Source organism: Suricata suricatta, chromosome 1 (genome assembly GCF_006229205.1).
Source record: "Suricata suricatta isolate VVHF042 chromosome 1, meerkat_22Aug2017_6uvM2_HiC, whole genome shotgun sequence".
Classification (NCBI taxonomy): domain Eukaryota; kingdom Metazoa; phylum Chordata; class Mammalia; order Carnivora; family Herpestidae; genus Suricata; species Suricata suricatta.
In genome coordinates this window covers 129,907,038-129,929,107 of record NC_043700.1, presented here as the reverse complement: position 1 = coordinate 129,929,107, position 22,070 = coordinate 129,907,038, and the positions used below count along the sequence as shown (strand labels likewise).

The 22,070-nt window shown below is 44.3% G+C and overlaps 1 protein-coding gene across 1 annotated transcript in view; it reads right to left on the bottom strand.

Moving 5' to 3' along the window:
• The window catches only part of SCD5 (stearoyl-CoA desaturase 5), an 89,981-nt gene that overhangs the window by 44,166 nt on the left and 23,745 nt on the right, over positions 1 to 22,070 (bottom strand). Inside the window, exon 6 of the mRNA XM_029951621.1 lies at positions 10,559 to 10,689. Coding sequence (XP_029807481.1) covers positions 10,559 to 10,689 — 131 coding nt within the window. The remainder of the gene's footprint in view (positions 1 to 10,558; positions 10,690 to 22,070) is intronic.

Here is a 22,070-nt window from a genome sequence, read left to right as displayed (position 1 = left end):
GTTCAACCATGCGGCCAGTGATTTAATCATCACATTCCTGTAATGAAACTGCAGTATAACCTCTGGACACAGGGTTGGAGAAGCTTCTTGACTGACGAAGGCACTGATGTGCGGGGAAGGTAGCACACCTGATTCCACTGTGAGAGGGCACAGAAGCTCTACTCCAGGGACCGTCAGCCCTCGTCCCATGTGTCTCTCCCATTGCATGGTCTTGATTTTCTATTCAGATAATCAGATCCTTTATCATTAAAACTGTGATAAGAAGTACAACACTTTCCGGAGTTCTCAATTGTTCTGGTGGATTATTGAACTGAAGAACTGTGGGAGTTTGTAGCCAGCTGGTGAGAGACACAAGGGCTGGGAAACCCTACTTGCAGTTGTCACCTGAAGTGGAGGCAGCCACGCGGAGGGCAGAGGCTTTACCTTGTGGAATCTGACGCCAGCTCAGGGGCTTAGAGTCAGAATTGTAGCGAGGCATGCTTGGCGTGGAAGGGAGCATTGGGATCAAAAGCCTGAGCACTCAGGCCCTTTGAGGCCATCACAACAAGGCTGGATTTCATTTCAAATGCAATGCTAAGCCACGAATTCTTTTTTTTGGCTAGCAAATGGTTTAATTTTTGATAAGTTCTGTCTGGCTGCAGTATGGGGAGGGGCACGTGTTGCAGAAGAAGGACCAGTTTATGAGGCATTTGCGGTAGTGGAGGCAGGAAATGGCGGTGGCTTCGGCCAGAGGGGGGCACTGATGAGAGGCGTGCAGATGCAAGATATTATCTAGAAAGCGGAACTTGAAGAGATTGGCTAAAAGACAGCAGCAAGGGATGATGAGGAAAATGAAGAAATCATGATTTCTGGCAGGGAAAACTAGAAGTGGTTGAGGGGGAGACGGGAGATTCATGACTTGGGTTTTGGGCACATTCGTTTGGGGAGGCCTACGAGTCATCCAATGAGAGATGTCCTGCGGGTAGCTGGGCTTGCAGCCTGCTACAGCGGTCAGTTTCCTTCTCCAATCAGATTTTCTACTCTGCGGGGACCCCATCCAGTGTGCCATCATCATTCCTCTCTCTCCGCCTGTGCTCAAGTCTTTCCCCTACTTCCCCCCACCTCTCTTCCTTGTCTATGCAAATCTTTCTCATCTTTCAAGGTCCAACTCCCCTTCTTCATTAGGTTTTACCCCAGTACCCCAGCCCATATTCGTATTTCTGCAGCCCTAAGAGTCAGTATGAAGCTTTTGAGCAATTTAACTCCACACTGCCTTGTAAAAGTCCCCTTTTATTATACAAAAGGGGAGCTGGCTCTATCAGATTGTAAACTCCTAATAACAAGGGCCATTTCTTATACATCTCTTGCATTCCTCATAAGCACATAGAGGTTTATGCACCTTTAAATTAAAAAGGAATTAACTAGCAGATTTATACAAAAAGCCACAGAGGAGTCAACTGGAGAAGATGAAGATAATCAAATGTGTCTGTCTTCTAAGAGTTTTTAAAAGCAAGGCTAGAAATTTCCTCTGACATATAAAAGTATAAAAATTTTACTATTAATTAAAATTGTTGACTCAATGGTTCTTGCAGCCATTGTATCTCTGGAGCTTAATAAAGCATGTAAAATAGCATCCCTGAAACACTGCTGGGACAACAGCTCTGACTAGCGCTAGAAAGAACTATGGCAGGATGACTGAAAGCCTGAACTCTGATAAACAAGGACAAGGGATGAGAAACAGCTCAATATCTAATGAGCGGCAAGGGGGCGGGGAGGGGGCTAATGGAAGGTCCCAATGGATGTTTAGCATCTTCATTAATGACTGGGAGGCAAGGGGAGGCAAGGCATACACATTTTGTTGATACCGTTTTTTGGTGGTTACCAAATTAGGAGGTGCTACAGACATTGAGGATAGAGAAATAACACAGATGGATCTAGAGAGGTTGGAAATATGAATAGAGATTATCACAATGAGATTTGATTTAGGAAAAATGTAAATGAAGGCAGCTGGGGGAGAAGTCATCCGAAATGCAAAACAGTCAGTGGGTAGGGAAACCTAGAAAGCAGCAACGCGTGGAGTGTTTGGCAGGAGAGCAGTGGGAATCAAGAGTAAGGAGTGACAACTCCGTGCGAGCTCAGCCCGAAAGGTCGGCGCCAGGGCTGGGAAGAAACAGCTCATCAAGGAACTGCATCGCAGCAGCGTCCTTCAACACCTATACACAGTTTTTGAGACAATGTAGAGAAATAAACAAAAATCAGTGCACACATTTGAGCCTTAGTTCCTTCAGCTGTTAAATAAAGGATTAGACTTCGCTTCTGAGCCTCCCCCTCCCCCGCTCTGTTCCAACCTTCTGGTGGGTTCTAAGAGAAGAAGAGAGTGGGGGGGGGGGGAAGGGTCTGGTTAAGGAGGTACGTGATCCAAGTGCCTCCTCCGAAGGTCTTCCTCATGAGAAACAGCAGAATAAGACACTTAACTTGAAAATAGGTTTCAGAATAGATCATATATTGACAGGCCTGCATGTGGAATTCATCTTAACAAGTGTTAATTTCTTCCAATATAGATGTGGAGCCAAACGAATATATAAAATCTCATAGCTACATGTTTGCAAAAACACACTCTACTTTACCAACAATCTCCTTAGATAAAAACTCTCTGGGTGCCTTTAAGTATACATAATTTTCTTTATAAAAATGTAATCACCTTGAAATGCTTAGGAAGACAGAGGGCGAGACCCGAAAGGGGGGGCGCTGCTCTATCTGGGATTAGGGCCACGTGACAGGCAGGCTCTGGCTCGCACTCCCATCTGTGGAATGAATCCCAGGCTATCACCTTTTCATTCCCTTGAGGTGGTTTCACTCTTCACCCCCACTTCCACTGGCCTAGATCCACAACAAGGAAGGAGGTGAGGCATCTTAGGACAGGAGCCATTTTAACCTCTGCCTTACAAGGTCCATTTTTACAGGTAGGAAATCCTGCCAGGTAAGCAGAGTGAGGAAACACGGTGCCTCCTGTGGCGGCCTCAGGAGTTTCTTCTCTCTCTCTCCCCTCCCGCCTCCAGCCTGTCATCGGTAGGAGCACCCTGCCAATGCGGACGGACTTACAGAACAGTATGTAACAATGCCCTGATGATTCTTTAAATCACCAACATCACCAACAGAGAGCTTGCTCAACGGCAAGCTGTTTGCCCTTCTGACGTGACTTCCACACGTGCACAGGAGGGCCAACAGCGGTGGGGACAACGTGAGGCACAGGGTGCGAGCATCTTCCAAGAGCACGCCGAGAAACCTCACGGCATCCGCGTCAGGGCGGCTTCTGCGACTGCCCGTTTACACTGGAAGGAGACCAACAACATCCACCCAACCTGAAAGGAGGAAGGCGAACCGGTTTCTGACGCGCAGAACAAGGGCTGTATGTCTGAGGCGCAGACCTGTGTGGTTAGGAAAGGTGGCCAACACTGAAACAGGATCTCTGCAGAGAGAGTTAGAGCCTGCCCAGAGAGCCACGTAAGGTAAGGATTCTTGAGCCTGCGGTAAGTGTTCCGATGTCTTACTCTCCTACCCCACTGCCACCAGGTGCTGCTGGGAAGTCACTGCCTCATATGCAAGTCCCTCTCCTTCACATGCACATCCACACAGACCCAGCCTTGGGGGCTGGTCTATGATCCTGAATCTGGCACGACATCTCCGGGTCTCATGACTGTGGTCTGAGGCTTAATCATGTCACTGAAACATAGGAAGCCATGTTGCTCCCCCTCCTAAAGTTCCGGAATGCCTAGCCATGGCATTTAGAGCAGCCAACCTCCTTGCTATACCTGACAGAGCCCTGCACTAATGTGGCACCTGTCCCCCTCTCTATAATCTCTTCAGTAACCGTCTCCCACACCCACGTGGACCAGCCACGCTGGCCACCTTTCTCTTCCTTGCATACACCATTCTTGTTCCCATCTTTGCTTTGGCTCCTCCTTCCGTCTGGATCCCTCTTCCCCTAGCAGTTGTCTCCCTCAGGTCTCAGTTCTAATGTCACTTTCTCGGCAAGGGCTTCTCTCACCAACCCCTCTAAAGAAGCCACCGCCCTGGCACTCTGTCACATCGTTGTGTTTAAATTCTTTGCCTTCTTTTCTCCCCCTGAATACCTCTCTTGATTCATTTGTGTACTTGTTTATTTACTCTCTTTCCCACTGAAATATATACTCTCTATGAGGGACCTGTCTGCCTTTCTGTTGTGTTCTCCAGTGCCAGGAACAATGCTCAGTCCATCTAACTGCTGAATGAAAGGATAAAAATATACACTTTGATCCTGGGAGAGGCACTGGAGCGTTGTAGTGAGAAGGGGGACCTCTGAGTGGAGCTGCCTGCACTTAAAATTCCCCTTCAGTTATTTCAGTCCGTACGTCCTTGGAAAGCTTACATAGGCTCTTTTCTTTCCATTTCCTCACCTATCAAGTGAGAAAAAAAACAGTAGCTACCTTTTAGGGGTATTGTCAGAAGACTATATAAAGTACTTAGTGAAGTGCTGGTATGTAGTAGCACTCGATAGTTGTTTTATTGTTGCAGACTTCTATCCTTGCCAAAGTTTATGGTCCATGACTATGTGATTTACTTGACACATTTAGAGATAAAGTTTGATCCATTGGCAAATCACACTGCAACTTCCGCTTTCTGGTCTGACACATAAAGAGCTTGCAAATAGTCACTCCCATCCTTGAGACAACCACCAAAATCCAAATGAACTGAAAATCAACAACCCTTCTTAGATCCATCCGATAAATGAGGCCACAGGGCAAACTGCTGCCCTAAAAAGTAGAGAAACAGGCAGTTACAGAGAATCACTGCCTCCCAGAGGCAGAAACCCAGGAGCAAAAGTCTGTAGCTGTCCCAGGACGGGCAGGCACTTTAATCCGTAATTGATGAAGTGCTCAAGTCTGAGTGTAGACAAGCTTGAGAGTTAAAAACACTAAGGCCCAGGACTTGGGGGCCCCAACCTGCATAAATTTTACCTCCAGGAGCCCTATCGGGTTCTCCAGAGGAGAAAAGTAACCATTCTGAAATACACACAGAACTCTCTGTTCTCTTCCCAAGACCTGTGCTCAAAAGAAACTATTTTATCAGATCCTAATCAACCGGGGTTTTACCAAAGCCTCACTGAGCTGGGGAGGGGAGATACTCACCTCAGGCTCACAGACTGAGAACTCGTGCCCCATCTCCATGTTAATAATGCTCCTGTATGATGACAGGACCTCAAGTGACAGAACTGAGAGCTTAAGCCTCATTTAAGAAGAAATCTCTAGGAATACCCAAAGACAATACAGGAGAGAAAAAACAAGGATTCCAGAGGAAATTTTAGCCCCTGACACCATAGCTATAGCTATAGTGCATAGTAAGCACACAGCCCAATTCCTAGCCAGGTGAACATAACACTTCATAGTAAACCCCTATTTCTTCAGTTCCTCTTACCCAGTATATCATGTCCAGCTTTCAACAAAAAGTTACAGGGGCACCTGGATGGCTCTGCTGGTTGAGCGTCTGACTTCGGCTCAGGTCATGATCTCACGGTTTGTGGGTTCAAGCCCTGCATCGAGCTCTGTGCTGACAGCTCAGAGCTGGGATCCTGCTTCAGATTCTGTGTCTCCCTCTCTTGCTGCCCCTCCCCTGCTCATGCTCTGTCTCTCTCTCAAAAATAAATAAACATTTTTAAAAAGTTATAAAGTATGCTAAAAGGCAAAAAAAATATCCATCTAGGAAAAAAAGCAAGCATCAGAATTAGATTCAGATATGGCAGAGATGTTGGAATTATCAGACTGGAAATCTAAAACAACTATGATTAATATGCAAGGAGCTTTAAAAGAAAAGGTGGACACCATGCAAGAACTGATGGGTAATATAAGCAGAAAGATGGAAATTCTAAGAAAGCATGAAAGAAAAATGCTGGAAGTCAGAAAAACTGCAACAAGTGAGGAAGAATGCCTTTGATGGATTCACCAACAGACTGGACATGGCTAGAGAAAGAATCAGTGATCTTTAAGAGACATAAATAGCAACTTCCCAAGCTGAAATGCAAAAAGACGAGATGGACCAGAATATCTAGGAACCATAGGACACCTATAACAGGTGTAACAAATGTGTAATTAGAATACCACAAGGCGAAGAAATAAAGAGAGAGGAAAGAAGGAACGAACAGCAGAAATATTTGAATAATGATGGCTGAAAATTTTCCAAATTTAATGACAGTCACCAAACCATAGATCCAGGAAGCTCAGAGAATACTAAGCAGAATACATAGCAAAAAAAAAAAATCTATACTTAGATATATCATATTCAAACTGCAGAGAATCAAAGGCAAAGAAAAAATAATGAAAGAAGCCAGAGGGGAAAAATACCTTTCCTATAGAGGTACACTATTTATTAAGATTTATTTATTAAAATTTCTCTCAAAAAGCATGAAAGCAAAAAGAAAGTGAAATAAATTAATGTGTTGAAAGAAAACCCTCGAAATTTAGAATTCTATACCCAACAAAGTTATTCACCAAAAGTGAAGGAGAAATAAAGACTTTCTCAGATAAACAAAAACTGAAGGAATTTGTCATCAGTAGATGTGCCTTGTGAGAAATGATAGAAGAATTTCTTTAGAGAGAAGGAAAATGGCATAGGTTAGAAACCCAGATCTACATAGAAAAGGAAGAGTGAAAAAATGAAAGTGAAATAAAACTTCAATTTTTCTTATCCTTAATCAATCTAACAGATAACAGTTTGTTCAAAATAATAGTAGCAACAATGTATTTGGTGATTAGAGCTTATGGATAAGTGAGGTGAAGGAGAGTGACGTCATAAGGGACAGGAAGGAGGAATTGGAAATGCTTTGTTTTAAGGCTGCTGGGAAGGGCTGTAATGCTATTTGTAAGTGGATTTGGATTAGTTCTAACTGTGTATTACACACTCTAAAACAACCACTACACAGTTGTAAAAAGAAGGATAGGTGATATGCTAAAAGGGGAGAGGAAAATAGAAATGTAAAATGTGCAGTTAAAACCAGGGAAGACTAAAAAGATACCAAGAACAAGGGTAATGAATAGCAAACAGAAACAGGGTAAATGTTACTCCAACTGTATCAGTAATTGCTTTAAATGTGAATAGTTTAAATATGCCAATCAAAAAACAAGGTGTTACAGTGTATAAAAAAAACAAGAGCCAACTAGAAGCTGTTCACAGACCACACGGTTGGACATCACACAAGAACACCCATGCGTGGGCCTAAAGCATCTCTGGCCTGAGGGTCAGGAGACAGCTTTCGCTCTGGTCTACCCACTAACTTGCTGTGTGACCTTTCACAAGTCACTGACATTCTCTGGGTGTCTCTACTCTTCTCTTTACCCTTTACTGCAAAATAAGAGGAGTTAGAGTAAACCCCTTCCAGTTCAAAACCCAATGCCTCTTTATTAGGAACTGATGAGTAATTGTGGGCAGAGAGGAGGCTGCAGCATCTAACAGGTGCTATTTGGCTAAGCCCAAAGTGTGAGAGCACAAATCCAAAGTCCCGGCCAGTGCTTGTGAAAACTGAACTCTTGGGTACCACTGGATGGTAGGAACATCTCACCTGAGTCCATATTTGACTAGGAGAGAATTACAAGGAATTTGCAAACCCATACTGCAGGTTGACTGGAATCCTACTGATACGGAAAAAGAATGGGCCAGAGAGGAGCTCAGGGGTCTCTACTGAACGCAAGGGACAGGGTTACCATAGCTCCTTGTCTATCATCGCTGCCCTGTCTTCATCTTTCAGATGAAAGCACCTTCCCTCCATCACCCCTGCCCCATGTGCATACATTCTCTACAGAAGAAAGAGAACAGGAAACTTCAAATGTTTACGCCCCAATTTTAAGAAGATTGTTCTTGAAGATATCGCTTGCAGCTTCTAGCAAAAGCCCTGCTCATGGTCTTCAAATACAGATAACCATGGCACGACTCATCCATTACAGCCAAAGGCACGACCATTCTGATGGAGTAAAGCAGAAGAGAACCTTTGAAATCATCTTCAAAAACCCATGAGGACATCAAAGGAAAGCTGAATCAATCACTTTGCATTAAATCAGGGTTGCAGGTCTGTACCCTACATGGACAGATCATAGCACATTTTTACTTTCCTAAGTTCTTCTTTTCCCGGGGTTAAGCGGTCTGGATCAACCGTATTCTTTCCCACTGACACAGTTATGCACTGTAGGGAAGCTGGCCCTATGTCGACCTTACAGATACCTCCCATCTAGGTCTAGGACGTTGTTATAAACCCCAGACCCATGAAGTACTGACATTTCCACTAGGAAATTGTGGGGATTATAATATTGCACTAGATAGAAGGCTGTATGAAGGCAAGGCTTGTGACTGTGTTTGCTACTATTATACCCACTGTGCCTAGCTCAGTGCCTCGCATAGAGTAGATACTGAATAAATACTCGTTAAAAGAATGGGGGCAAAATCCACCACAATGTGAGCCTGAAAGAAGTAGGCAGAATTCAAATGTGATGGTTTATAAAAACACTTCTTGAAACTATTCATTCCTCATTTCTTTAACAAACTAACATTTAGTGCCTTCTATGTGATAGGCATTGTAACACAGAAATGAATGAATGAATGAAGACAGTATGCCAATTCTCATTAAGAGGAAACAATAGTCACTGAATGCAACTATAAGCTGGGCACTTTATGTTCATTATTTCATCCTTCCAACAACCTGTGAGGTAAATACTATTTACTCCTCCCTTGCTTTGCAGACGAAGGAAGAGGGACTTGCAAAAAGATCCACATTTAACAAATGGCAGAGCCAAGAATGTATTCCAGGACTGGATACTTCCCTCTACAATGTATTTTCTCCCCAAAGTAAAGTTAAAACCACAGTGTGATGTTCTGTTATGTGATGTTATGCTAAGGAAACTCAGGTCATCAGAAACAGAGTTGTAAATAAATAGTTTCATGGGGAAAAGGGAAATAAGAATTTTATGTTCTCAATTTCAGGTTGTTTAGGTAGGAAAAAAATTTAATAGCAGAGGTGCTTTGTAACTACACGAGTGTGTGATCGAAGGCTAGAAATGATAAACTGCTCAAACAAAACAAATGAAAATAATCCGAGTTAAGTCCTAAACCGCATCTAAGGCCCAGGTCAATGAGATTCTAAATTATCATTATCATAACTCATTGTTATGATAAACAAAGCACAACACTGAACTCTGATGGTTGAAGTCGAAATAAAGTGTGGTGTAGTTCACATTGCCAACCATGAACAAAAGAACATAAAAACAAGCCAATGGCTCCTCTGTGCACAATAGCTTTTTCCCCAGGACCCTGGTACTAATTCCTGACTGTGCTTGAATTATAACCAGGAGATATCCATGATAGGAATTGTGTTCCTACGATCTATTGTGTTATATCCTATGTGCTTTATGAATGCTCAGACTGTGGGAGGAAAATAGGGAAATGAACCCTTAGACATGAGAACTGGGAGAAATGCTCAGGGTCAGGCTGTCTTGTAGGGACGGGAGGCCTGCTGTGGAGGTGGCCATGGGATTTGCATGTTTGAGGGTTGCCTGTTTCCCTGGACCCTAAAGCCATTGTGGGAATCACCATTTCTTCCCAGTGGGTGAAAACACATGGAGCCTGGAGTCATTTGCATTCATATATTGGCAGAAACTGTGAGAGCAAGCTGTTCCCATCTACCCTACCTGGATCAGACGAGGAGCTGGGAAGACAGAAATCCAGAATCAACTCAAAATCCAGCAGCTCAGAAAGTACCCAAGGTGGTGGGCAATGTTCTACAACTGGAATAGTCCTAAAGGATATGGCCCAATCCTAATGCAGTGGTGACCCTCTCTTACATTTTTGTAGTTCCCTGCAATTTTCAATGATTTCATAACAACTTGAGACTGAAATCATATTCTTATTTTTATAGATGAAGAAACTGAAGGTGAGTAAGTGATTGCCAGCAACCATCAGAGTTAAGGTTCAAAGCCTGTCTTCTAGCACTATATTCAATAGATCTCTACCACAAAATGATAGGGTGACCTCAGGGATAAGTTTTCTAGGAGCAATGAATGGCTTGAGTCAGACCTGCATTTGCAATCCAGGGTATATATCCAAGAGATACCACATTCAGCCATATAATTTGGCAAGTTTTTTAACCTCATTAAGCCTTAGCTCCTCGTCTGTAAAATGGGGTCACATATAATATCTAGGTCATGGGGTTACTATGAGGGTCAAATGCAATATGCAGGTAGCATGCTCAGCACAGAACTTGGTCCTGGGTGGGGCCAGACAAATGTTGAGGGTTTCAGGGCATGGGTTTTGGGTGGAAAAATCTCTTTCCTCCTATGTGGTTCAGTATTTCTAGGGGCACCAAACCGCTAAGGGACATTTTACCATATCTAAAGCTACAAGGAGATAGAAATTTGGGACGAAGGGAATGCTTGGGGATCTGATCACTGAACCTGGAATGGAAGCGAATGAATGACCAGTCCACAGGGAGCAGGTCTGTGCCCCATCCCCCAGTGCCACCTGCATTGGGTCCCTAAAGCAGAGAGGACCCTCCATTCCCCACCTGGAAAGCCATGGAGTTGGCGACGGCCAGAAATATCCTCAGAGGCAGCTTAGCTTTGTAGGACCTGTGGCTCCACAAGCGATGGGCACCAGCAGTCACGCCCAAAGCTGACAGAAGGAAGCAGAAGTAGGCTGCAAGACACAAGTGGGAACAATGTCAGCAAATGCCACCGAGCGTCTACACATCCCCCATGCTTTTTTCTCTTCTGCACAGACCCATGGGAAATGGTGACAGGAGAAGAATCTGCACTGTGAAGGAAGAGTCGATAACTTGGGGAAATGCAGACTTTTTATTGATTTGGAGCTTTCCAGTACCAGGCAGAAGTGGTGAGAACTTTCCTCAAGAAACTGTTTGACCTTGGAACGTTAATTTTTCTCTATCAAAGAAGTCTTTTATTTGCTAATGTTTCTTGCCAGTCTTGATGGAAAGTCTTAATCACATTAGTGTGTATTTGTAATTCAGGCTTATATGCCCACTCTCCGTGGAGCTGAGGTTGATCTCTATATTGCCTCCTGACTGGCACCCGTGCTAGGAAGTGTGTTATTTAAAGACCATATTTCTATGTCGCAGTGCCATTATTGACTCCACAGGCCTTGGCTTGAAGGAAATCAGGCCAGACCTGAAAGCAGTGAAATCTGGCTCAGGACCAGTAAGAATGAGAATAAAAATGACAATAGGACCAACTGAGATTTGCCTTCTAAGATCCCCACTCACACCATCCCTATGACCTGGGATGGCGAAGATGTCCAGGGGGGGAATGTTTTTAAAGCCAGCCTGCAGTGGAGCTTATTATCCACAACACACTTAAATATGTCATCTTTAATCCTCATTGTCTCATTTTACAGTTGAGGAACTGGACCTCTGAGAGTTAAATCCTGCATATAAACCCAAGTTAGCCTTGTCCACACGCTGCCCCCCAGTGGTGGGGGTGGATTGCTCTCTGTATGAAGACCTGGGGCAGGTTATAAAAGCATGGTGTAGGGGTCCCTGGGGGGCTTAGTCAGGCGACCAACTCTTCATCTCTGCTCAGGTCATGATCTCACAGTTCATGAGATCAAGCCCTGCTTTGGGGTCTGTGCTGACAGCGCAGAGCCTGTTTGAGATTCTCTCTCTCTGCCCCTCTCTCCCTCTCTCTCACAAAACAAATAAAATAAACTTTAAAAAAAGCATGGTACAAAGGGGACACGCAGGGACCCCCATCCCTCAAATAATGATTCTTGAGATTATTACAATTACTTTAGTGCTTTTAAGCAATATGTCCACACAATGCTAAATGTTTTACTTGGATTATCTTACTAAAAACACGTCAAACAATTCTATAGGTTTACATTATTATTACCCCCATTTTATAGATAAGGAAACCAAGGCTTACAGAAATTAACCAATTTCCCAGTGTCAGAAAGCTAGGAGGTATCTTTGGTAAGAGTCAGTCTCTAGTTTGTCTGAACCAAGAACCAAATTCCTGACCCTTCCCCTCTCCTATGCCTCTGAGAACATGAGGTAAGTTTTATCTTTACTTCTCTACACCTCACTATCATCCTTAATACTGGATTCCAGTCTAAATTTAACAGTGAGCTTCTTCCTTACTTGGGGGGAGCGCTCTAAACCAAGCTTTGAGGAGGCAGGATCAAGCATATTATCCTGCACAATTGCATCTAGCACTTAGCACATACAAGACCCTCCATAATGATCTGGCAAAGAACAAGTGATGGATTGTGAGTACATCACTGACAAATTGTGAATGGTACCAGGACAAGACGAGTTTTTAGGGAGACTATTATAGCACGTGTATAGAAGAATTACTAGGGTAACTTCAGTGTCAATACACATATTTAAAGGTGGAACCATACTACATCTCCCAAAGGTCAAGTCTAACTTATTTTGATCTCAATCCATATTTTATATGGGTCGAAAAACAAGACTTACCCTTGGCACTAAGATTGTTTCTGAATGCATGTGGTTTTCATGAACTTGACAATGATTTCTTACTTGAAAGGTTAAAAACAAAAAACAGCAATCTGTCCATAAATCACAAAAGTAACAGTATATAAAAAGGTTTGGCCTATTTTGTTATTATAATGTAACATTGGTCATGAGTCAATGAAATGGATAGCTATTTTCCATGTCATCCCTGGCCTTCATGTCTCTACCAATAATTTTTTCCCAACTGTCAAGTAGTTAGGGAATAAGAAATCTATAATGGAAAACTCCAGTGTGACTCTATTTTGCCAGCGGACTAAGACACTGGACTTTGGGTGCAGCAAAATAAATTCCAAGAGTCCATGCAAAACATGGGCCAAGGAAGAATCCATTCAAGGCATGGTTCTCAGACGGGGCCTTATCACAGACAGTGGCTCTCCAGAAAGGGATTGCCAGCATTTCAGTCATCACTTATATGGTTGATCTGAGCAGGGCAGTAGTGGCTTTTGGTTTTTCATGGTCCTTCTTCTGGCAACTAGAATGTGGCCATGTAACGTAGGCCTGGCCTAGCATAGTACCCATCTTTCTGGCCCTGGAATAAACACCTGACCCAACCTTTCTCTCTCTTCTGGCTCAAAGACTAAAAGGTCACATATCAAGACATGACTGCAATAGTAGAGAATGAGGCCAAGTGAGACATGAAGATGATGGAGATGCCGGTAAGAGCTCGGAGGAGAGCTGCCCGCCCTGAGCCACCGGCTGCCGCCCCCAGAGCTCTACAGTTCTGATGCTGTGAGCCTCACCACTATTTCTCTTAGTTATACGGGGCAACAAATTCCCTTTCCTTGTTGCTAGTTTGCTCTGCATTTCTTTCTCTTTTTTTTAAATATTTATTTATTATTTTGAGAGACAGACAGAGCATGAGCAGGGGAGGGGCAGAGAGAGAAAGGGAGACACAGAATCTGAAGCAGGCTCCAGGCTCTGATCTGTCACCACAGAGTCTGACGTAGGACTCGAACCCATGGACCCCAAGATCATGACCTGACCAGAAGTTGGACACTTAATGATTGAGCCACTCAGGTGCCCCTTGATTTCTGATACTAAAATTTCTGCAGAACCACTGGGGAAGAGAGCAACCTCTGGCCATGGCCCAAATGAGGACAAACTCCAAAAACCCTGATTGAGATTTAATATCTCTCTCTCTCTCCCTGCCCACCTCCTGTTCACACACTCTCTCTCTGTCAAAATAAATAAATAAATAAATTTTTAAAAAGAACAGTTTGCTGTCTATAGGGACAGAAAGTAGATGCATGTTGCAAAGAGCTGGGAGGGCAGAGAGGGAAGAGGGGAGTGACTGTAAATGGGCATGGGGGGGTTTGGTGTGAAGAGTGATAAAATGTTCTAAAATTGATTTTGGTAATGGTTGCACAATTCTGTGAATATACTAAAAGCCAACAGATGAGTTGTATGTCATGAGTAAAACCTCAATAAAGAAGGCATTAAAAAAACTATTACTGAATTCCTAATAGACTTTGTTATTATGTATATTTTCTCAATGTAGAATAAAACAGATGTACCACAAAACACAATGGAACAAAACCAAAATCTGCCATTTGCCTAGGATGCCAACACAGGCATCATCACGCTTCGGCACTGGGGCCAATGGACACTCATGTCATACTGTGGTCTCTCAAATCTTCCACAGCAGCCAAGAAGAGTCTCTGTTTGACCCTTTGCCTATGCCTGAATGTATCAAGACCCAAGGTTCCAAGGCAGAAGCACCTGTTTGCCCTAGCTGCCAGCAACAAAAGAGAAGGAACCCACAACCCCTTTGGTTTGCATGGTGGAAGGCAGAGCCTTCCATCTATCAAGAGTGCTCTATTGGAACAATGTTTACAGAATCATTGTAGTGTCCCCTCTGGACCAAACAACCAGAAAACAGTCCTCGCAAGGTGTTAAGAACCAAAGTTACAACAACACGTTTAATTCTGGACCTGATCAGAGGGAGAGATGGACAGCTCCCTTCGGGACCCATCTGTGAGCACCAGACAGAGGAGGCAATTGGTGAAACTCTTTAACTGTGCATATTATTTATGTCCCTCTAGCACTGGAGTGAAAGTTACTAAATAATAATAGCTTCTATTGACCGGGAGCTTTCCATGTGCCAGTCTGTGTTCTAAATTTATACACAGTAAGTAAGTCACTGACTACTCACCTCAAGTGTAGTGGGTGGGTAATATGATCTCTATCTTACAGATGAAGGCACCAAGACAAAAAGGGAGCAGCCAGGAAGCAATCTAAGGCAGGAAGAGCCCACATCCCACACCCTTGTTGGCTGCTGGACCTCTCAGGGTCGCCTTAATTCTAATGGGAGGAGCTTAAATGCATCAAGACTTTTTAGTCAGCTCAAAACATAAGCTGAAAGTCAAGACCCTTGTTTTGTGTTTTGCCTTTACCAACTGGCAAGTTCACTTCCAAAAACAACCTCACCATCAGTCTGCATCCAGTTCAGCCTCAGCTTGCCTTGGGAACTCCAAGCCTTCATGAAACAGTTTAGGACCATGCACTGAGCTTAGAACTGGGTCTACAAGGTGACCACACAAACATGGGCCTTTGCCTCCTTGAGTCAATAGGAGTTTAAAAAGTAAATTAGTTACTATATAATTATAAATTATGGCAAGTGCTGCAGAGGAGACGAACAGCATAAGGTAAAAGAGATTAAAAGGCAGCTAATTTAGGGGTGTTTGGCTGGTTCAGTTGGAAGAACATGCAACGCTTGATCTCAGGGTTGTGAGTTCAGGTCCCACATTGGGTGTAGAGATTAATAGATAGATAGATAGATAGATAGATAGATAGATAGATAGACAGATAGATAGATAGACAGATAGATAATTTAGTTTGGGGGACCAGAGAAGACTTCGCAGTGGAAGAGAGACTTAAGCTAACCCCTGAAAGATGAGGAGACAAGATTCAAGAAAAGGGACCCACAAATGCACAGACCTAGACTGGGGAAGAGGAGATGACAAGAAGTCTGTATCTAACCACTTCACATGCACTCAGATGGCTACTAGAACAAAACAAAAACAGAAAATAACAAGTGTTGGAGAGGATGTAGACAAATTGGAACCCTTGTGAATTGCTGGTGGGAATGAAAAATGATGCAGTTGCCATGGAAAAGTTTGGCAGTCCCTCAAAAAGTTAAACATAGAATTACCAGGTGAGTCAGTCATTCCACTTCTGGGTATATATCCCCAAAGAATTGAAAACAGGCACTTTTTCACCAAAGGGTGAAAACAACCCTGAATGTCCATGAACGGATAAACAAAACGTGGTGTTCATACAATGGAATGTTATTTGACCATCAAGTGGAATAGAATTCTGACCCATAGCACAGAACATGGATGAACCCTGAAAACATTATGCTAATAAGTGAAATCAACTAGACACAAAAAGAGAAATGTACAGAGCCACTTATATGAGGTACCTAGAAGAGGCAAATTCATAGAGACAGAAAGTAGAAGAGAAGTTACCAAGGGACGGAGGAAGCGGGAGATGAGGAGTTGTTCAATGGGTACAGAGTCTCAGTTTGGGATGATGAAAAAGTTCTGGAGATAGTGGTGATAGTCGCACAACATTGTGAATGTAGTTGATCGCACACAATTGCACACTTAAAATGGTTAAAATAATAAATTTCATTATGTAGATTTTACCACAATTTTTTAAAAGCCTATATTTGGAGCGCAGGGTGAGAGGGGAAAGGGAGGTCCAAAAAAAGGTTAAAGAGGTTTAAATGTAGAGCCAAACAGGTCTTGTTTGCCGCACTGAGGTGACTGGACTCCATGCTTAGGCCAAGGGAAGCTATTAAAGGGCATTCAGCATGGACATATTTAGAAAATGCATGAAGAGTAGATGCAGGAAAAACAGACACCACCCCAGATCAGTCCCCCTTAATATTTTGCTATACAATTCCCTCTAATATTTCTTAAAACAATCTTCTTTTTTAAATGTTTATTATTTTTGAAAGACTGTGAGTGGGGGGGGTGGGCAGAGAGAGAGAGGGAGACACAGAATCTGAAGCAGGCTGTCAACACAGAGCCCAACACAGGGCTCAAACTCATGAAAAGCAAGATTAAGATCTGAGCTGAAGTCATACGACGCTCAACCGACTTGAGCCTCCCAGGTGCCCTTTAAAACAATCTTCTTTTGTTCACCTTCAGATACTTTGCATACATAAGATCATTACAACTCCTATTACAGCGGCGATTGAATGAAAGATCAATATTTGGGAACAGAGTGCAAAAGGAAGTTTGGTTCCCTTGATTTCTTAAACCAACACACAATATAAAAATTCCTCTTTAGGAGTGCCAGCATCTCTCCCCAGAGGTGATTCTGATGCACAACCAGAGCTAAGAAACCGCTGCCCTACGAGGTACACACTAGGAGACCATGTGGTCCCATCCCCTCAATTTACAAATGGAGCAGCTGAGATCCAGCAAGGGCTAGGTGCTCTCTCTAAATCAGCCAGACGCTGACCCTCTGCGGAGCCAGGAGCTCCAGGGGACCTTGAGGACCCATAAATTCTAAGTGACTCTCAGGATAAAAGAAACCAGGTTGCCCTTTCATGTGAACTCTGCTCTTGTCCACATTCCCCTCCCAGCGGCTCCCTTTGATGGTGTGAGCTGTCCCCACCAGGCCCCAGACAGTGGGGACTTTGACATCTAGGCACCCGGCTAAGGAGTGGGGTGTGCAGCAGGGTTCCTGCTGCAGAAACCTGCAGGAAGATGTGATTAACACCAACTAATTGTCTTCCACCAAGGGGAGGGGAAGGTTGCAATCTGAGCAAACGCGCAGGGTGAAGGCTCCTAGGGACAGTGCAGCCTGGGGGAGGGGTGAGAGCTGCAATGGAGAAGATACTGTGCTTGGATACCTGGTTTGCCAGCCAGCTCAAGTGCTCTGAAAGTCAGTTTGGGGCTCTGGCCAATAAATGGCTATTTCTCCTCTCCAGTCCTTCCTAGATGCAACAGATAGTTAAGAAGAAGCCAACAGACCCATAGATGGAGAGACACAGATAAAGAATACATATAGAAGATAGATAGGCACACACAGATGTATATGATTGGCAATGTAGCATTATGGTTAAAATGATCCCGGGAGGGCATCTGGGTGGCTCATTCAGTTAAGTGTCCAACTTGAGCTCAGGTCAGCATCTCATGGTTCATAGGTTCAAGCCCCACATCAGGCTTTGTGCTGTCAATACAGAGCTCGCTTCAGATCCTCTGTCACCCCCTCTCTCTGTACCTCCCCCACTCACTCTCTCTCTCTCAAAAATAAATAAGCATTTTAAAAAATAATAAAATGAACCTGGGACTGAATCCCTTGTGTATCACTTACTAGTGTGACCGTCTCTAAACCCTGGTTCCTCCATCCATAAAGGGGATGGAATAGCACCTGCTTCACAACAAACGTGTTACAAAGATGGAAAGAGGCACGCATGCAAAATGCAAGCCACACCCAGTGAGCAGTGAGCACTGGCACATATTACTGCCCCTCTCATGAATGCCACTCCACTGCCTCTGTAAAATATTCCCTTTCTTGATAACACCCTCGGAAGACACCTACACCTCTTACCACTCTAAGCCCATGCTTTCTCAAGGGGATGGGTGATTTTGTCTCCTCCTCACTCCCAAGGGACATTGAGCAAAGTCTTTAGACATCAGCTGTCACAAAACCAAACTTGAAAGGTGCCCCTGGCATCCAGTGGGTAGAGGCCAGGGATGCTGCTATACAGCCTAAGTGCCCACACTCTCCCTCCGACAAAGAATTATCATTACCGAAATGTCAGCAGTGCCAAGGTAGAGAATCCTGCTCTACTCTTAGCAGAGTTCTTGGTAGCCTTCTGTTCATTCGCCCAGTGTGACTGCACCTGTCCTTGCTTCTTTACACCTCCCTGGTTTCACTGGGAGGTGTAGGAGTAATTTCCCTCTGAAATTATTTAATAAATAGGCTGAAAACAAAGGGCTGGGATAAAAGATTGATAGTATTTTAGGACACTGCTTCTCCAACTTTAATGTGCTTTATGCGTCACCAGGGGATCATGTTCACATGCAGATGCTGGGCCCCCCTCCCAGAGATTCTGATTCTTGCCATGGGAGGAGGGATCACAGGCAGTGCTGAAGCTACTGGTCTAAGATCCCAGAGCGTTTTGCTGACCGGCCAGCCCTGTCCATGAATGGATAAACAAAACGTGGTGTTCATGCAATGGAATGTTATTTGACCATCAAGTGGAATAGAATTCTGACCCATAGCACAGAACATGGATGAACCCTGAAAACATTATGCTAATAAGTGAAATCAACTAGACACAAAAAGAGAAATGTACAGAGCCACTTATATGAGGTACCTAGAAGAGGCAAATTCATAGAGACAGAAAGAGGTCCTGCTGTGGGGTTGCCAGGGACAGGACAAGGTCCTCCATGGCCACACATGAAATAGTGTTAACAAAGGATTTCAACTAGACCTGACATCTTCCCTTTAAAGGTATGGGTTTATAAGTTTTGAGACTCTGAGGCAAATTCATCCTAGGTACTATTTCAACAGCTCCCTCAAAAGCAGAACATTTTCACAGGACCTTACAGGCTGAAAAGCAAAAGGTTTCTGTTTACTGTTAAAACCTTCTAACTTCTGTTAGACTTACAATATCCCCAGCCCGGTTTTGCAATTCCCACCTCCCTCCACTAAACCACCTTCTCTTGTGTTGTACGTGGGCCGCAAGAAGGTCCGTTCTCTCCTCCCATGATGTGAATCTTTAAGCAACTGCCTGCATCTTCCAGGAAGATATTGCAGAAAGGGAATGGAGCAAAAGAGAGAAGACATATTTCATGCATCTTACATGTACTGCCCATTTTCCTCAAGCGTCCTTCCTGCCTTCTATCAGGTCCACTTAACATGCTCTAAGTTCCAAGTAAATGCTACTCTTCCTGGTTGGTTTACGGCTTAGAAGACAGAATGACAGTCATAGCAGTTCACTAAGAAACACAAAATCACAGTGTAACTCATTACTACTCTGCTACCGCACCACCCTATTTGCAATTTTAAAAAATGGGGCACCTGTAGGGCTCAGTCAGTTAAGTGTCCGACTCTTGGTTTTGGCTCAGGTCACAATCTCGTGGTTTGTGAGTTCAAGCCCTGAGATGGGTTCTGTGCTGACAGTGCGGAGTCTGCTTAGAATTCTCTGTCTCTCTCTCTCTCTCTTTGCCCCTCCCCTGCTCACTCACTCATGTACTTGCGTGCTCACTCGCTCATGTACTTGCATGCTCTCTCTCTCTCTCTCTCAAAAAAAAAAAAAGAAGAAGAAGGCAAGATTTTAAGTATTTTCTAGGACCCCATTCTAGGAACCACACAGGGCTCACTTCAGGCACTCAGGCCAGGCCAGGTATCCATGCTAGATGCTCTCTTGCCGTCTGTGTTTTCCAATATGGCAGTCATCACATTGTAATAAATAAGTGATTAGTGGTCTAATGCCATCTTCCCTTCTAAAACATAATCTCTAGGAGGGCAGTGAACATATGTTCTCGTACCTGTGCAACTAACTTAGCCAGAGAAAAACATACAACCATGCTGATTGGTCTCACTTTAAAACTCATGACCACTAGCTTCACTTGGACGCAATGTTACTCAGCAATCATTACATTTCCCTGGTCCATACGTGCTGTCTCTCCCCTGGACATCAGTTTCATACCTGCTCCAATCCCTTCACCCCCCAACACATCCCTTCTCCTGCCATCTGATAGCTTTGCTTCTGATTTCCTTGAGAATACCAACATCTCCTCAGCCCACCCTCCAGCGTCTGAGCCTGAGCACCCCAAATTTCTCTATGACTACAGAGGCCCACACTCCCTTTAAGGCTGACCTGCCTTCCTTGCACATCTTTTCCACTCCATCCTACTCTGTTTCTCTACAACTCTCCCCTCCTCTCTGTGTCATCAATAAATACTTCCCTCTATATCATTCCCACCAGCCTACAACCACACTGCTATCTCTCTCTTGTCAAAAACAAGGAAACACTTCTCTTGACCCCACTTCCCCACCAAGATCCTATTCCATTTCCCTGCTCCCTTCACAGCAAAGCTTACTGGATGGATTGGTCTCTTAACAGGAGATTATAGTTCTTCACTGCCCATTCTCTCTTACACCCACTAGGTTTTTGTCTTTCTTCCTCCATCTCTACCTCCAGCCAAAACTGTTCTTACCCAGGTCCAAGCAAGACAGAATTGGTCCCTTTTCCTTGTGGGTAGTTTCTAGATGCAAACTAAGCACACCATCAGGAGGTGACGGGAACAATGAAGGAGGGCCCCCGTGCCATGGCAGCACCTGAAGGGTGCGCTCCTGAGGGGTAGGAGGAATGGCATGAGGAAAGGCTGGACGTGTGAAGGTCTGTGTATTCCAGCAGAGAGAGATTTGGTTTGGCTCCCGGTGGGGAGGGCGGGCTGGTGGAGTAAAATGAAATAAGAAAATCAGACAGGGAGCACCTACGTGGCTCAGTCGGTAAAGTGTCTGACTTTGGCTCAGGTCAGACCTCTCTCTCTCTGATAGCAAAAAGCCTGCTTCTGATTCTCCATCCCCCCTCCCCTCCCCAGCTCGCACTCATGTTCTCTCTCTTTCTCTCTCTCTCAAAAAGAAAAAAAAAAGGAAAGGAAAAGTAAAGAAAGAAAGGGAAAAGTGAAAAAAAAGAAAAGAAAAAAGGAAGTAAAAGGAAAGAAACGAAAAGAGAAAAGACAATCAGACAAGGGCCTTATCAGAAAGGGCCTTATGCATGATGCTGAGGGATAGGGTATATTTGATCACGAGGACAGTAGGGTGCCCAGAAAGAATTTCACATGATCAGACTTAGAAAGCATCGTGGAAGACAGTGTAGAGGGTGAGAGTGGAGAATTTGTGCAGGATTTTCTCCACGTGCCGGCAAACACACCCTCCCCTCTCATGCTGCCCTATGCCCTGGGGGGCGAGCCTCCATAGGAGAGGTACGGTGGGCTTCTTTTACCTGAGGGGCTCTAAACTCTATACACACCCCCTAGAGCCTCACACTGATGAGGCAACTCGGGGGGCTCCCCCTGGGTGATCCTGTTACACAGCCTGCTACAGGGGTGATGGTCAAGGACAGTGCCTCTCAAACCAATGTCCCCATAAATCACCTGGGGATCTTGTTAAACTGCAGATACAACTCCAGTAGGTCTGGGTGGGGCCAGAGATTCAGCAGGTGCAACCGGCTCCCGGGTGACACCACCGCCGCTGTCCCCAGGACCACACTTAGAGTTGCAAGGCAGGGGCAATCCTGCAGAGACTCATTTATGACCCAGGAAACTTACATTCTCTCTTGGTTTAGTGATGTGGACAAAAGGTTTTGTAGTGACTGAGCCCAGATGGAAGTTTCTCCCCACTCACTACCCTACACTTGTTCTTCCTTCCTTCCTTTCCTGCTTTCTCTCTTTTTTCAGGTATGGAGTGGAAAAAAATGTACTTAAGTATACTAAAGAATGAGGCAAGGATTGCCTTCAAATCATCACAAGAACAGTTTTTTAATATAAAAACACGA